Source organism: Hyperoodon ampullatus, assembly GCF_949752795.1.
Source record: "Hyperoodon ampullatus genome assembly, chromosome: 11".
In the NCBI taxonomy this organism is placed as follows: domain Eukaryota; kingdom Metazoa; phylum Chordata; class Mammalia; order Artiodactyla; family Ziphiidae; genus Hyperoodon; species Hyperoodon ampullatus.
The window spans coordinates 80,271,764-80,287,658 of NC_136924.1; the positions used below are offsets into that span (position 1 = coordinate 80,271,764).

The 15,895-nt window shown below is 37.0% G+C and overlaps 1 protein-coding gene across 1 annotated transcript in view; it reads right to left on the reverse strand.

The window, feature by feature from the left end:
• BMAL2 (basic helix-loop-helix ARNT like 2) overlaps window positions 1–15,895 on the reverse strand; it is a gene marked incomplete at both ends in the record, with an annotated part of 92,853 nt that overhangs the window by 47,726 nt on the left and 29,232 nt on the right. The window contains one exon of the mRNA XM_079714728.1: window positions 5,236–5,386. Within this exon, the coding sequence (XP_079570854.1) occupies window positions 5,236–5,386 (151 nt within the window). The remainder of the gene's footprint in view (window positions 1–5,235; window positions 5,387–15,895) is intronic.

Here is a 15,895-nt window from a genome sequence, read left to right on the forward strand (position 1 = left end):
GCATCTTATATTACAGTAACATAATTTTTCCAAACCACAGTGCAAGCTTTCCTTGAAAACTACTTTCACTGTATTTTGAATCCCTAAATCAAACACAAACAAAATTGGAAGCAAATACGGTCAAAACAGCCTCCAGATTCTCTGCTTTCGTTTTTCTCTCTCTCTTTTTTTTTTTTTTTTTTTGCTGTGCGCGGGCCTCTCACTGTTGTGGCCTCTCCCGTTGCGGAGCACAGCCTCCGGATGCGCAGGCTCAGCGGCCATGGCTCACGGGTCCAGCCGCTCCACGGCATGTGGGATCCTCCCGGACCGGGGCACGAACGCGTGTCCCCTGCATCGGCAGGCGGACTCTCAACCACTGCGCCACCAGGGAAGCCGCAGGATTGCTCCCTTCTATGCCTTTCTCTTTTTAAAATTTTCTTCCTTCGGTTTCTGAGATGTCGCTCCCACTTCAGAGCCTTGTCTCCTCATCTTCTGGGTAGGCGCCCCCTCCTCCCTGAGCCCCCGAGTCTTCCCACTCCATACATGCATCCATGCCAGTCCACTTGCTCTCTGTACATTAATGGTGTCTGAATCTCCATCTCCGGGCCAGACCTCAACCCTGAGTTCCAGACCTTCATATCCATCCACCTACTTGAAGATCCCATAAACATCACACTCTCATTGTGGCCACAACTGAACTCATCATCTTTCCCTCAGCCCCTGTGAACGAAAATACCATCCTCCATCTAGGTGTCCAAGTCAGAAAACCTGGATGCTTCTTACATTTCCGCTCTCCCCCATGAACAAGCACAAAATCTTAGAGATTCTGTCTTCTAAATGTGCCATCATGTGTCCCTCCCTTTCCATGCCCTTCCTGCCTAAGGCCACTCTCTTGGACCAATGCTCAGAAAAACCTATTCCCTTGCAACCATCTCTCAGCTGTTTTCTCTGCCTGCTAGAGTTTCCTCCTTCAGCCCAGCCTCCATGCTGTTTCCAGAGTGATCCTTTGAAAATATTAATCTGTACCACTTAACACTTACTAGGATAACTTTTTTTAAAATGGAAAATAACAAGTGCCAGCAAGAAAATGGAGAAATTGAATCCCTCACACATTTCTGGTGGGAATGTAAAATGGTGCAGGCACCGTGGAAACTAGTTTGGTGGTTCCTCAAAAACTAAACATAGAATTACCATCTGAGGGGCTTCCCTGGTGGCGCAGTGGTTAAGAACTCGCCTGCCAATGCAGGGGGCATGGGTTCGAGCCCTGGTCCAGGAAGATCCCACATGCTGCGGAGCACCTAAGCCTGTGCTCTACAGCTACTGAGCCTGTGCTCTAGAGCCTGCGAGCCACAACTACTGAGCCCGAGCCACAACTACTGAGCCCGCCTGCCACAACTACTGAAACCCGTGCACCTAGAGCCCATGGTCCGCAACAAGAGAAGCCACCGCAATGAGAAGCCCACGCACCGCAACAAACAGTAGCCCCCGCTTGCTGCAACTAGAGAAAGCCCGCACACAAGCAACAAAGACCCAACGCAACCAAAAATAAATAAATAAAAAATTAATTTTAAAACCTGATGATCTCCAAAAAAAAAAAAAGAATTACCATCTGACCCAGCAATTTTACTCATAGGTGTATACCCAAAAGAATCGAAAGCAGGGACTCAGATACTTGTACACCAATGTTCATAGCAGCATTATTCACAATAGCCAAAGGGTGGGCACAACCCAAATATCCACCAAAAAATGAATGGTTAAGCAAAATGTGGTATATACATACAATGGAATATTATTTAGCTGTAAAAAAGAATGAAATCCTAATACATGCTACAACGTAGGTGAAATTTGAAAATATTACACTAAGTGAAATAAGCCAGAGACAAAAAGACAAATATTGTATGATTCCAATTATGTGAAATGTCTAGAACAGGCAAATTCTTAGAGCTAGAAGGTAGGCTAAAGGTTACCAGGGGCTGGGGGAAAAGGGGGTATGGAGAACTACTATTTAGTGGGTACCGTGTTTCTGACTGGGGTGATGAAAAAGTTTCAGAAACAGTGGTGATGGTTGTACACACCATGAGTATAATTAATGCCACTTAATTGTACACGTATAAGTGGTTAAAATAGCAAATTTTATGTTACATATATTTTACTACAATAAAAAGTTTTTTTAAAAAGTGCAAAGGCAAGCAAAGTGTTTAAAATGTAATCTGATCAAGCTCTTCTCATGCTTAAAATCCTTCCATTTTCCTTACTGCATTCAAGACACTTTTCAGATTCTTTAGCAAAGACACTTTTCAGATGCTTTAGTTCAGCAGAGGTTCATGACCTAGTCCATGTGTACCCCTCAAGTCTCATAGCCCACCCACCTCACCTCCTGGTGTGCCCTCTGCTCTACTGTGACAACCACTTGTTTCCTGATCAGCAGTGCGCTGCTTCGTACTCTGTGCTTCTGCACAGCTGTTCCTTCTGCCTGAAGTACCTTCTCTACTCCTGCTCTGAATGGCTCATTTCCATTCTTCATTCAAAACTTAGTTTAAGTCAACATCTCCAGGAAGCTGTCCTCACTCTGATCCCAATATTATTTAAATACCTAACTTTCCTTGTTGCCATAATACCTAGGGTCCCCCTTATGGAAGCTATCATGATGTGCAATAACTATTTGTACCTTTCCCATTTGTAGAAGTTTCTTGTATCTCATCTGTGTGTCTCCCTCCTGGTCTACTGGGTATCATACAGCAGGTACTCAGTAAATGTTAATGACTACAACCCAGAGAATCTTCATCAATGACCCTTTAAAAGAACCAGCTCTCCACTCAAACCCAACAGTGCTGCAGAAAGGGTGAACCTTCTCATATATTCTTCTTTGTTTAAATATATCCAACATTTGGAGGCTCCACCAATGAAATCAACTTCATGCCCCGAGTCTCTGGGAAGGATGCTATACAGTCAGTACTTTGTAAAATCCATAAAGGACTTTGACATCCCTCATTTCATTAGAGAGAATGGAAAATGGTGGGATGAAAGGATTGGGGCAGAATGGAGAGGCTCTGGGATAGATAATGAGCAAATCAGTGGGTTGTACGCTCTCTTTCTGCTGCTACTATATGCGGTCTTCAAGTAGGAATTAGGTCAAATGATAGTCCAGGACTTACCTGCTGCCACTGGATGCTGATATTTCTACCCTTGTTGAAAGGAGATAGGAAAAGGCATTCTGAGAAAGTTTTTCCACCACTTTTTCTTTCATGATTCCTGACCTGGAAGGAGGGAGGCCTTGGGTCACCCCTACCAGACATGCTGGAAAATGGACAGCATGGTTGTTCTCATGTGCTAGAAGCACCCTCCCCTCCAGTTGCAGAGAAACAGGAACCAGGGTGTAATGAGGAAACTACCACACTGACAATCAGGCATTCCAGCTAGCTGGATAATGTTGGGCAAGGCACTTGATATTTCTGAGTCCCAGCTGCTTCATTTTCTGAAATGCGGGTAATTGACTAAATAATCTCTAGTGTCGCCTTCTGCCAAAAAAATCATTATCTGTCATTACTTTGCATGTTTCTAGTATTTCCCGTGTCACTGCCCTCATTTTCCCATTCACTCTCAAAACCACTGTAAGGACTCAACCATGCCCCTAAGTGGCTTAAAATCATGCAACTCTAGTTCTCACTTGAAAGCCACATTCTTATTTAGATATTAAGAAAGAACAACGGTGCTTATGATTCTAAGGAAAATAAAAAAGGACTGACAGTCACTTCTAGCTCGAGGTGAATGGAGACTAACCACCTGATAACCTAGGATGTAGCACAGCAAACAGTTCTAGAGAGACTGTCACTTGATCAGCTGTAGTTATTTACAATCATCCACATTATTGGAAGAGACTAAGAGAATACAGACAACCAAAAACAGTAGATAATCTTTAAGTCATTTATCTGTCTTGGGAAGTGTGTTGGTACTTATATTTGAATAACACTGAATCTGCTGTCTTGGAAACTGAAGCTAAAGTATATAAAGTGTCCTGGGAAGAACTGAGTTATAAAGAGCTATGATGTTTCATTACGTCCTCATCCTGTCCCCCACTCAGGATTTTTCCCTTCATTCATGATTTACATAAAGTACCAGCCTAAAATGAATTGCTCTAGATTGCTATATTTACTGTGCCCTATTACTTCCACCAGATCAACCCCCAGCCTTGGGGAGGTCATTAAAGAATATTTGGGACTGCAAGCTGCATTAGGCAATAAAAATGAACCAGGAGATACTAAGTATTCTCAACATTGATTGTATAATCTACTTAGCTTACTAAACAGGGAAAACAAGAGTTTTATTTGATTAAAGTCGCCACAGATAACCAAGGGTTGGTTGTTACACGAATGATGAGTAAGGAAAGAAGCAAGTGGTGATTATTATTGTAAGCCAAACATGCAAGAAGATGTTCTCCTCAAAGTCAGGTATTTCAATTAGGAAGGCAAATATCTTCCTGTGACCATACATGTTAAGCAAATTAACCTCCAGTTGACCTTCCTGGATACCTAATAACCTTCAGAGTTGGATCAGTAAGTGACAGAGGTGGCAGCTGGGTGGATAAATAATTGACCCTATCCATATTTTTAATTACCATGTAATTAAAAATAATGATTTAAAAAGTAGTCTTTTTCTAAAGAAGATGTGGTATATATATATATACAACAGAATATTACTCAGCTGTAAAAAACAATTAAATGATGTCTTGTGCAGCTACATGGATGGACCTACAGATTATCATACTAAGCGAAGTAAGTCAGGAAGAGAAAGATACCATATGATATCACTTACATGTGGAATCTAAAATATGACACAGATGAACTTATCTATGAAACAGAAATAGACTGACAGCCATTGAGAACAGACTTGTGGTTGCCAAGGAAGGGGAGGGGGAGGTTGGATTGGGAGTTCAGGACTAGCAGATGCAAACTATTACATATAGAATGGATAAACAACAAGGTCCTATGGTATAGCACAGGGAACTATATTCAATATCCTGTGATGAACCATAATAGAAAAGAATATGAAAAACAATATGTATGTATATGTATAACTGAATCACTTTGCTGTACACCAGAAACTAACAACATTGTAAATAAACTATACTTCAATAAAAAAATAAATAAAAAGAAACGAAAGGTTTTAATTTGTTTTTAAAAGAAAAAAAAAAGTAATATTTTTCTTTTTTCCCTGGAGTCGAAGATTTCTTGGGGTTAGAGGAACAAATTCACTTACTGGGATGGGTCTGAATCACTCCCTTTTCGTTTTCTTGGAAACTCTGTCACATGTGGGCTGCAGGATCCAATAGTTGCTGGTTTTGTCCATGGGCTCAGATGACTGGAAACCATGGAAGCAATGCACTGGTTCCCTTCGATCAACACTTTACCTATGAGACATAAAGCACAATAAGGCATCTATTTGAAACACTGACTTTTACTTTATACATATCCATATCCCACATTTTAAATGGCTTTTTACTTTGATATTTTAAAATGTCAACTAAACAGCAACATAACATAGAATGAAAGACTAATCATGTACACCCAAATATTAGTTAGAAATGTATTGTTAGTCTATATTTTTAAGTTTATTTTCCCTATCTAATTGGAAAAAAATATATGGTTATTGTAGGAAATATGGAAAACAAAAAAGTAGAAAGGAAGGAGGAAAACCAAATCTCACCAACTAATATTACTATTTACAATTACTTCCTTGTAGAATTTTTTCTACAGTTGTTATTATAGTAATTGAAGTCATAGTGTATACTCTGTATTATTTGCATATCATTGTGATAATAACTTTACAGCGATATTACAAATTCTTTATAAATGATTCTAATGGTTGCATAATATACCATCGTGTAGCTGTGTCATAGCTACTTAACCACTCTTCTATTGTTGGAATGTATATTTGGGTTTTTTTCACTATCATAAATATGTATGGTGCTTTTATCTATGTGTATAAAACTTTTTATCTACCGGTTATTTCTTTTCATCTTCTAGCTTTTTTTTTTTTTTTTTTTTTTTTGGATAGCATCCCAGAAATGAGTTAACAAGGTTAAGGGACATGAATATTTTTAACCCTGAATTGCTAAATATGATAGTAAAATCCTTTTGGTCTAAACTGTAGTTTACTAAATGTTTTATAAAATGTAAAAATCAGAATCACTGAACTAAAAATAACTTATAGTCTAAATGTAGGCCTCTCTGAATATATTTCTCATATTAAAATAGACCTAACAAGTTTGAACTCATTTGCACCTTATAACATAGACTGAAATATATAAGCAATATTTACAAGGAGAATGCAATACATCTTACAGTAAGAGTGGGAGCTTTTTAACACATCTCTAGCAGTAACTGATAGAGTGAGCATTCAAAAATAATGATATAAGAAATCTGATCCACACAACAGACAAGCTTGATATGATAGACATATATAGACCATTATACCTAGCAGCTTCAAAATCCAGTGTTGTTTGTTTTGAGGTATCCGTGGGGCATTTATACTGGACCAAAAAGATTGATATTATACATGAAACATTTTCTGACTACAATGTAATTATGCTAGATACCATAAAAAGATTGAAATTTAATGAGCTAATAATTTATTTTATGAAATTAGGAAAAGAAGACTAAAATAAATCTAAAGAATTAGGAGAAAGGAAATCATTAAAATACCAGAAATAATGAAATAGAATACAAATTAATACAGATCAAAAAAGCTAAACATAGGTTCTTCCAAAACATTGGAAACTCTAATAACCTTATGGCAAGATTTTTCCAAAAAAAGGAAAGAGGGAATAAATGAATAAAGATAGGAATGAAGATGGGGTCATAATTTTAGATGCTCTAGAGATATAAAAGATAAATTTTCTTGAATTTAGAAAAACATTATTCTAAAAATTTGAAAATTTAGATGAAATGGAAAAATTCGTAGGGAATTTTTTTTTATTGAGATATAGTCGATTCACAATATGTAACTGTCACACACTAATTGTGTTAGTTTCAGGTGTACAGCAAAGCAATTCGATTGTATATATATATAATATATGTACTTTTTCAGGTTCTTCTCCATTAGAGGTTATTACAAGATACTGAAAATAGTTCCCTCTGCTCTACAGTAAATCCTTACTGTTTATCTATTTTATATATAGAAGTGAGTATCTGTTAATCCCATACTCCTAATTTATCTCTCCTCCCACTTTGTCTTTGGTAACTATAAGTTTGTTTTCTATGTCTGTGAGTCTGTTTTGTAAATAAATTTATTTGTATTACTTTTAAGATTCTACATATAAATATATCATATATTTGTCCCTAGAGAATTTTAACTGACAGAAAATGAAGCAAAGAGAAATAAAAACCTGCATATTCCTATATTCTTTCTTACACAAACTATCCCAATATATAGAAACTCAACTTTTTTTATGAGGCTTATAGAAATTTGATATTAAAATTCAACAATGGCAATACAAGAAAGGATAACTATAGGCCCATCTCATTCATGAACAAAGATACAAAAATCTTAACAAAATATTAGCAAACAAAATTCAGAAATGTATAAAGAGAATAACCCATCATGACCAAGATAGCTTTATCGCAGGAACACAAGACTGGTTTAATATTACGAAATTAATGAATATAATTTACCACAATAGCAGCTTAGTGGAAAAATATGATTATCCTGATAGATTCAGAAATATTAACGAAGAAACACTGAAAGAATTCTTTTTACAATCAGAAACAAGAAGATCTTTTATCAGTACCCCTTTCAACACTGTATTAGAGGAACTGCTAGCAGAATAAGGCAAGAAAACAATATATGAAGTATAAGAATTGGAAAGGAAGAAAAAGAAGTTGTCACTATTGGGAAATGACATGATTGAGAATACAAAAAACACAAAATAATCAACATATAAATTATTAAAACTAGGGAGTGTATCAAGGTTGGCTGTTTGTAAAGTCAATATATAAAAATCAACTGCTTTTCTAATCACCAGTAACAAACTATAAGAAAATGATATTTTAAAAAACATAATTTATAATAACTTCAAAAAATATAGAGTACCTAAAGAATAAATGTATTTAGAATAAATGTATAACCTAATAAAAGTATACAAGGTCTTTCTGGAGAAAATTATAAAAATTTATTTAAAATATTGAAAAAGATTCAAATAAATGGAAACATACACCATGCTTATGGTCTGGAGGTCTCAATATCAAAGATGTCAATTCTCCTAAAATAGATGTGTAATTCCTCTCAAAATATTCTCTTTTTTTCTGGTGGGACTTCACAAGCTGAATATAAAATGAAAATGGAAGTGCCATGAGTTATGAACAGCCAAGGGAAATGTGGGAGAACTGGACCTCTCATATATCAAGACATTATAAAGCTATGGCAATTAAGACAGTGTGGTATTGGTGCAGAGATAGACCAAAGGAAAAGAACGGAGAGCCCAGACATGTAAATATGGATATCTGCTAAATGTCAGAGATGGAATTTTCAGATCAGTGTGAGGAGACCAGCTTTTTAATAAACAGTACTGGGCCAACTGATTTTCTCTATGGAAAAGAATAAAACCAGATCCCCTACTACCATATGCCAAATATAAAACCCAAGCCAAATATAAACATTCAATTCAACTGGATTGAAGACCTAAATGTAAAAGGCCAAAATAAACAGAGAATACTCTGAAGGAGAAAGAATATCTTTCTAATTGGCATAGAAAGAATTTCCCAAAACAAAAACTAAAAACAATAAAGGAAAAGACTGATCAATTCAATCTTCTTAAAATTAAGTTAACGTTGATAAAAAGACACTATAAAGAGAATAAAACCGCAAGCCACAGACTGGGAGAAGATGTTTGTTATGCACATAAACAATAAAGTGTTACCATGTAGACTGTATAAAGACTGCCTTTGCATCATTAAGAAAAAGACCAACACAAAAACACAGCAGAAAACTGGACAGAAGACTTTAATGGGCACTTCATAAAAGAAATTCCAATTGTCAACACAAAAATGAAAAGATACTCAATTTCATTAGTAATCAGGAAAATCCAAAGTAAACTATACTGATAGACTATACACCCATCTAATGGCTAGAAATGAAAAGTTTGATGATACCAAGTGAAGTGAGAAAACAGCAATGGAAAGAGAAATGGAATGCTCATGCTCTGTTGGTGGGAAAGTACATTGCTACACTTTGGAAACCTTTTTTGCATTACTTAATAAAGTAGAACACATGCAAATAATATGGTTTAGCATTTCACTTCTAAGTATATGAAGAAACTCTTAATATATCTTAAGAGATATGTACAAGAAATACATTCACGGCATTGCTTGCAGTTGAACAACAAAAAATAATGAGAACTAGAAACTATAATTTCCATCAACAGATGGATAAATTGTTTATTCATTGAATGGAATATCAAGAATAGTAAAAATGAAAAAAGTACTGATATACTCAGCATGGATGAATCTCAAAATAATAATGCTAGGTAAAAAAAAAAAAAGTCACAGCGAAAACAGTAGCATGTTTTTAAAAAACTGTATAAAGTTCAAAAGCAGGTAAAACTAACTAATATATTTTTACTGATATCTACATAGGTTACCTCACTATATAGAATAGAAAGGGAACAGCTAACACAAAAGTTAGAATTCTCTTTGGGAGAAGAAAGGGGGGTGCAATCAGTGAGGAATACACAGGTACTTCTTTTTTTCTTTTTTGCCTTTATTATATTGAGGTAGGTTCCCTCTATGCCCACTTTCTGGAGAGTTTTCATCATAAATGGGTGTTGAATTTTGTCAAAAGCTTTTTCTGCATCTATTGAGATGATCATATTGTTTTTATTCTTCAATTTGTTAATATGGTGGATCACATTGATTGATTTGCATATATTGAAGAATCCTTGCATCCCTGGGATAAATCCCACTTGGCCATGGTGTATGATCCTTTTAACGTGTTGTCGGATTCTCTTTGCTAGTATTTTGTTGAGGATTTTTGCATCTGTATTCATCAGTGATATTGGTCTGTAATTTTCTTTTTTTGAAGTATCTTTGTCTGGTTTTGGTATCAGGGTGATGGTGGCCTCATAGAATGAGTTTGGGAGTGTTCTTTCCTCTGCAATTTTTTGGAAGAGTTTGAGAAGGATGGGTGTGAGCTCTTCTCTAAATGTTTGATAGAATTCACCTGTGAAGCCATCTGGTCCTGGACTTTTGTTTGTTGGAAGATTTTTAATCACAGTTTCAATTTCATTACTTGTGATTGGTCTGTTCATATTTTCTATTTCTTCCTGGTTCAGTCTTGGGAGGTTATACCTTTCTAAGAATTTGTCCATTTCTTCCAGGTTGTCCATTTTATTGGCATAGAGTTGCTGGTAGTAGTCTCTTAGGATGCTTTGTATTTCTGCGGTGTCTGTTGTAACTTCTCCTTTTACATCTCTAATTTTATTGATTTGAGTCCTCTCCCTCTTTTTCTTGACAAGTCTGGCTAATGGTTTATCAATTCTGTTTATCTTCTCCAAGAACCAGCTTTTTGTTTTATTGATCTTTGCTTCTATTTCATTTATTTCTGCTCTGATCTTTATGATTTCTTTCCTTCTGCTAACTTTGGCTTTCGTTTGTTCTTCTTTCCCTAGTTCCTTTAGGTGTAAGGTTAGATTGTTTATTTCAGATTTTTCTTGTTTCTTGAGGTCGGCTTGTATACCTATAAACTTCTCTCTTAGAACTGCTTTTGATGCATCCCATAGGTTTTGGATCGTCGTGTTTCATTGTCATTTGTCTCTAGGTATTTTTTGATTTCCTCTTTGATTTCTTCAGTGATCTCTTGGTTATTTAGTATGTATTGTTTAGCCTCCATGTGTTTGTGTTTTTTACATTTTATTCCCTGTAATTCATTTCTAATCTCATAGCATTGTGGTCAGAGGAGATGCTTGATATGATTTCAATTTTCTTCAATTTCCTGAGGCTTGATTTGTGACCCAAGATGTGATCTATCCTGGAGAATGTTCTGTGCACACTTGAGAAGGAAGTGTAATCTGCTGTTTTTGGATGGAATGTCCTATAAATATCAATTAAATCTATCTGGTCTATTATGTCATTTAAAGCTTCTGTTTCCTTATTTATTTTCATTTTGGATATCTGTCCATTGGTGTAAGTGAGGTGTTAAAGTCCCCCACTGTCACTGTGTTACTGTTGATTTCCTGTTTTATAGCTGTTAGCAGTTGCCTTATGTATTGAGGTGCTCCTAATGTTGGATGCATATATATTTATAATTGTTATATCTTCTTCTTGGATTGATCCCTTGATCATTATGTAGTGTCCTTCCTTGTCTCTTGTAACATTCTTTATTTTAAAGTCTATTTTATCTGATATGAGTATTGCTACTCCAGCTTTGTTTTGATTTCCATTTGCATGGAATATCTTTTTCTATCCCCTCACTTTCAGTCTGTATGTGTCCCTAGGTCTGAAGTGGGTCTCTTGTAGACAGCATATGTATGGTTCTTGTTTTTGTATCCATTCAGCAAGCATGTGTCTTTTGGTTGGAGCATTTAATCCATTCACGTTTAAGGTAATTATCGATATGTATGTTCCTATGACCATTTTCTTAATTGTTTTGGCTTTGTTTTTGTAGGTCCTTTTCTTCTATTGTATTTCCCACTTAGAGACGTTCCTTTAGCATTTGTTGTAGAGCTGGTTTGGTGGTGCTGAATTCTCTGAGCTTTTGCTTGTCTGTAAAGCTTTTGATTTCTCCAGTGAATCTGAATGAGATCCTTGCCGGGTAGAGCAATCTTGGTTGTAGGTTCTTCCCTTTCATCACTTTAAGTATATCATGCCACTCCCTTCTGCCTTGTAGAGTTTCTGCTGAGAAATCAGCTGTTAACCTTATGGGAGTTCCCTTGTATGTTATTTGTCATTTTTCCCTTGCTGCTTTCAATAATTTTCTTTGTCTTTAATTTTTGCCAATTTGATTACTATGTGTCTCAGCATGTTTCTCCTTGGGTTTACCCTGTATGGCACTCGCTGCGCTCCCTGGACTTGGGTGGCTATTTCCTTTCCCATGTTAGGGAAGTTTTCGACTATAATCTCTTCATATATATTCTCGGGTCCATTCTCTCTCTCGTCTCCTTCTGGGACCCCTATAATGCGAATGTTGTTCCATTTAATGTCCCAGAGGTCTCTTAGGCTGTCTTCATTTCTTTTCATTCTTTTTTCTTTATTCTGTTCCGCAGCAGTGAATTCCACCATTCTGTCTTCCAGGTCACTTATCCGTTCTTCTGCCTCAGTTATTCTGCTATTGATTCCTTCTAGTGTAGTTTTCATTTCAGTTATTGTATTGTTCATCTGTTTGTTCTTTAATTCTTCTAGGTCTTTGTTAAACATTTATTGCATCTTCTCGATCTTTGCCTCCATTGTTTTTCCAAAGTCCTGGATCATGTTCACTCTCATTATTCTGAACTCTTTTTTCTGGAATGTTGCCTATCTCCACTTCATTTAGTTGTTCTTCTGGGGTTTTATCTTGTTCCTTCATCTGGTACATAGCCCTCTGCCTTTCATCTTGTCTATCGTTCTGTGAATGTGGTTTTTGTTCCACAGGCTGCAGGACTGTAGTTCCTCTTGCTTCTGCTGTCTGCCCTCTATACAGGTACTTCTAAGGAATTCATGTTCCACTTCTTAACCTAGGTCTGAGTTCACAGAGAATTGTTTTCATCCTTTAAACTACATACGTAATTTTTACAGTCCTCTGTAGGTGTAACGGATCTCACCATAAAGAAGTGAGGAGAATAATTTTACCAATGATCGTTAGGAATGAAGTTTCTAATTTACTATATCCCAAGACTTTTAGGTCTGGACTCTCTTCATGGGACCAATTCGGGACCATCAGATACCACATGAGATTAATAACAGTTTCAGCCCCTCGACTTCGTTCTAATGTATTTTGAATGGCAGAACACCATCTGTCTCCAGAGAAAAATGTGGGGAAATTTATTAGGTTAAATAGCAGATCAATAGGAAAAATTCACTATGTAATATTAGACCCCTCCCATTCCCCTCTCACCCCGCAACACAGACTCAAGCAGGCACACTCTTTCCCTCACATAAGTTCAGAACAGAAATAAAATGAAGATCCCTTTTTGCCTCTCATTCTAGAAGGCACGATCTCCACGTTTCAATCCCACTTTCTTATTAACCTTGAAAATAAGAAATGGGCTTTCTTTAGGCAGGCAGAATAATATAATTCTTTTCATGAAATCAAAATCTGAATCACCTAAGGGGCTTATTTTTATATTCCTTAATGGGTGGGGGAGTATTGCCCCATAATTAGCTATGTTCCATCATGAGGCTATGTCAGTTGAAGTGTATTCAAAACAGGGCTTTCTGTAAACAAAAGGAAAAGATGGGTTAATGGGATTACGTAGCTCTGGAAGAAAGGATCTGTTCCTTGGAAACAATTCATGTAGTGGATTTTTATTTGTTAGGTGACTCACAGTTTAAAGAGTAAAGCTTTCTTTTTAACCTTCCAGTTTACTTTACTTTCAGCCTCCACATATACTTATGTAGAAGATGAGATCATGTGTTGAGAACTGAAATTTAACTCTGCTTTTATATAACTCATTTTGGAGGTATGATTTAACACGTTGGTATTGTCTTTCCTCGCCAAATTGGGTCACTTCTCAATGCCGAAAGTAATTTGTGTTATTTAACACTCGCTAAAATAACGCAGAATTTAGACTGAAAAAAGATACTGTGATTATCTTTTACAAAGGAAGTTTGTGGTTTTATTTAAAATGAGATCTGCAGTAAATCTCACTCCACTCTACGTGCATCTCCCTGGTGATGGTAATCAATCTAACAATATTTTATTTTATTTTTTATTTTTTTATTTTTTTTAATTTTTGCGGTATGCGGGCCTCTCACTGTTGTGGCCTCTCCCGTTGCGGAGCACAGGCTCCGGACGCGCAGGCTCAGCGGCCATGGGTCACAGACCCAGCCGCTCCGTGGCATGTGGGATCTTCCCGGACCGGGGCACGAACCCGTGTCCCCTGCATCGGCAGGCAGACTCTCAACCACTGCACCACCAGGGAAGCCCTAACAATATTTTAAAGTATTTGGTATCAACTCCTCAAGCATGGAAATAAATTGTGGGAAATGAGCTGCTGCTTAGGAGCCATAAGCAGGGGAGACCAAGTAGTCACATGGCTTAGGCCCATAGTTACAAAGCGGTTCAACTTTAAAATTTGACATTATGCTTGAGGGAATATATTTACACACATACATATACATGTGCACACACATTTGATTCACAGAGGTGCAACGGCAGGATGGAAAAAATATACTTCTTTAAAAACAAAAAAATTTGTCCCATTACCTAGTTCCCTTGCCAGTGTGCTGCATGTTAAAATTTATATAAAATTTAAATTATTCCATGAATAATTTTTGTTGTTAAAAACCATCTGTTCAATGTAAACATTTAAATTACTTCCTTAAAAAATGGAAGTGGCCTTTGCTTCTTATCTTGAGAGTCTATGCCCACAAAATCTTTTTAATCTGGTCTACACACTGTAAGCTGAGGCACCTGGTGGTCTAGTGCGTAGGATTCGACGCTTTCACACTATAAACTGGTGGGTTTTTTTCCTTTGGACAAGTCATTTAACATATCTGAGACTGTTTCTTTAATACAGAAGTAATTTCCTGCAAACCTCATGGTTTCTTTTGGGAATCAAATAATGTATTTGAAATCTGTTTGAAAGCCAAAAGTTTAATGATGCTAAGTAACTAGTCCAGCGAAATTTGAGTCCAGTGTTTTTATTTTGTTTTACATTTTGTTTTCCAAAGGAAAATTTTTAAAAATTGAAGTACAGCTGATAGAGGGACTTCCCTGGTGTTGCAGTGGTTAAGAATCCGCCTGCCAATTCAGAGGACACAGGTTCAATCCCTGGTCCGGGAAGATCACACATGCCATGGAACAACTGAGCCCAGGCGCCACAACTACTGAGCCTGCACTCTAGAGCCCATGCGCCACAACTACTGAAGCCCGTGGGCCCTAGAGCCCAAGCGCCGCAACTACTGAGCCTGCGTGCTGCAACTACTGAAGCCCGCATACCTAAAGCCTGTGCTACGCAACAAGAGAAGCCACCGCAATGAGAAGCCTGCACACCCCAACGAAGAGTAGCCCCTGCTCGCTGCAACTAGAGAAAAGCCCGCATGCAGCAATGAAGACCCAACGCAACCAAACATAAATATAAAGAAAAGTATAGTTGATGTACGGTATTACATAAGTTACAGGTGTACAATATAGTGATTCACAATTTTAAAGGTTATATTCCATCTCTAGTTATTATAAGGTATTGGCTATAGTCCCTGTGTTGTACAATATACCACTGTAGCTTATTTTATACCGAATACTTTGTATCTCTAAACGCTCTTCTCCTGTAGTGCCCCTCCCCCCTCTCCCCCTCCCTACTGGTAACCACTAGTTTATTCTCTATATCTGGGAGTCTGCATTTTTTTTGGTTACATTCACTAGTTGGTTCTATTTTTTTGGTTCCACGTAAGTGATATCATATGATATTTGTCTTTCCCTGTCTGACTTATTTGACTTAGCATAATACCCTCCAAGTCCATCCATGTTGCTGCAAATGGCAAAATTTCATTCTTTTTTATGGCTGCGTAGTAGTCCATTGTGTGTGTGTGTGTGTGTGTGTGTGTGTGTGTGTGTATCATATCTGCTTTATCCATTCATCTCTTGATGGACATTTAGGTTGTTTCTGTATCTTGATAATTGTAAAGAATGCTTCTATGAACATTGGGGTGCATGTATCTTTTTGAATTAGTGTTTTTTGTTTTTTTCCAGATAAATACCCAGGAGTGGGGAATTCCCTGACAGTCCAGTG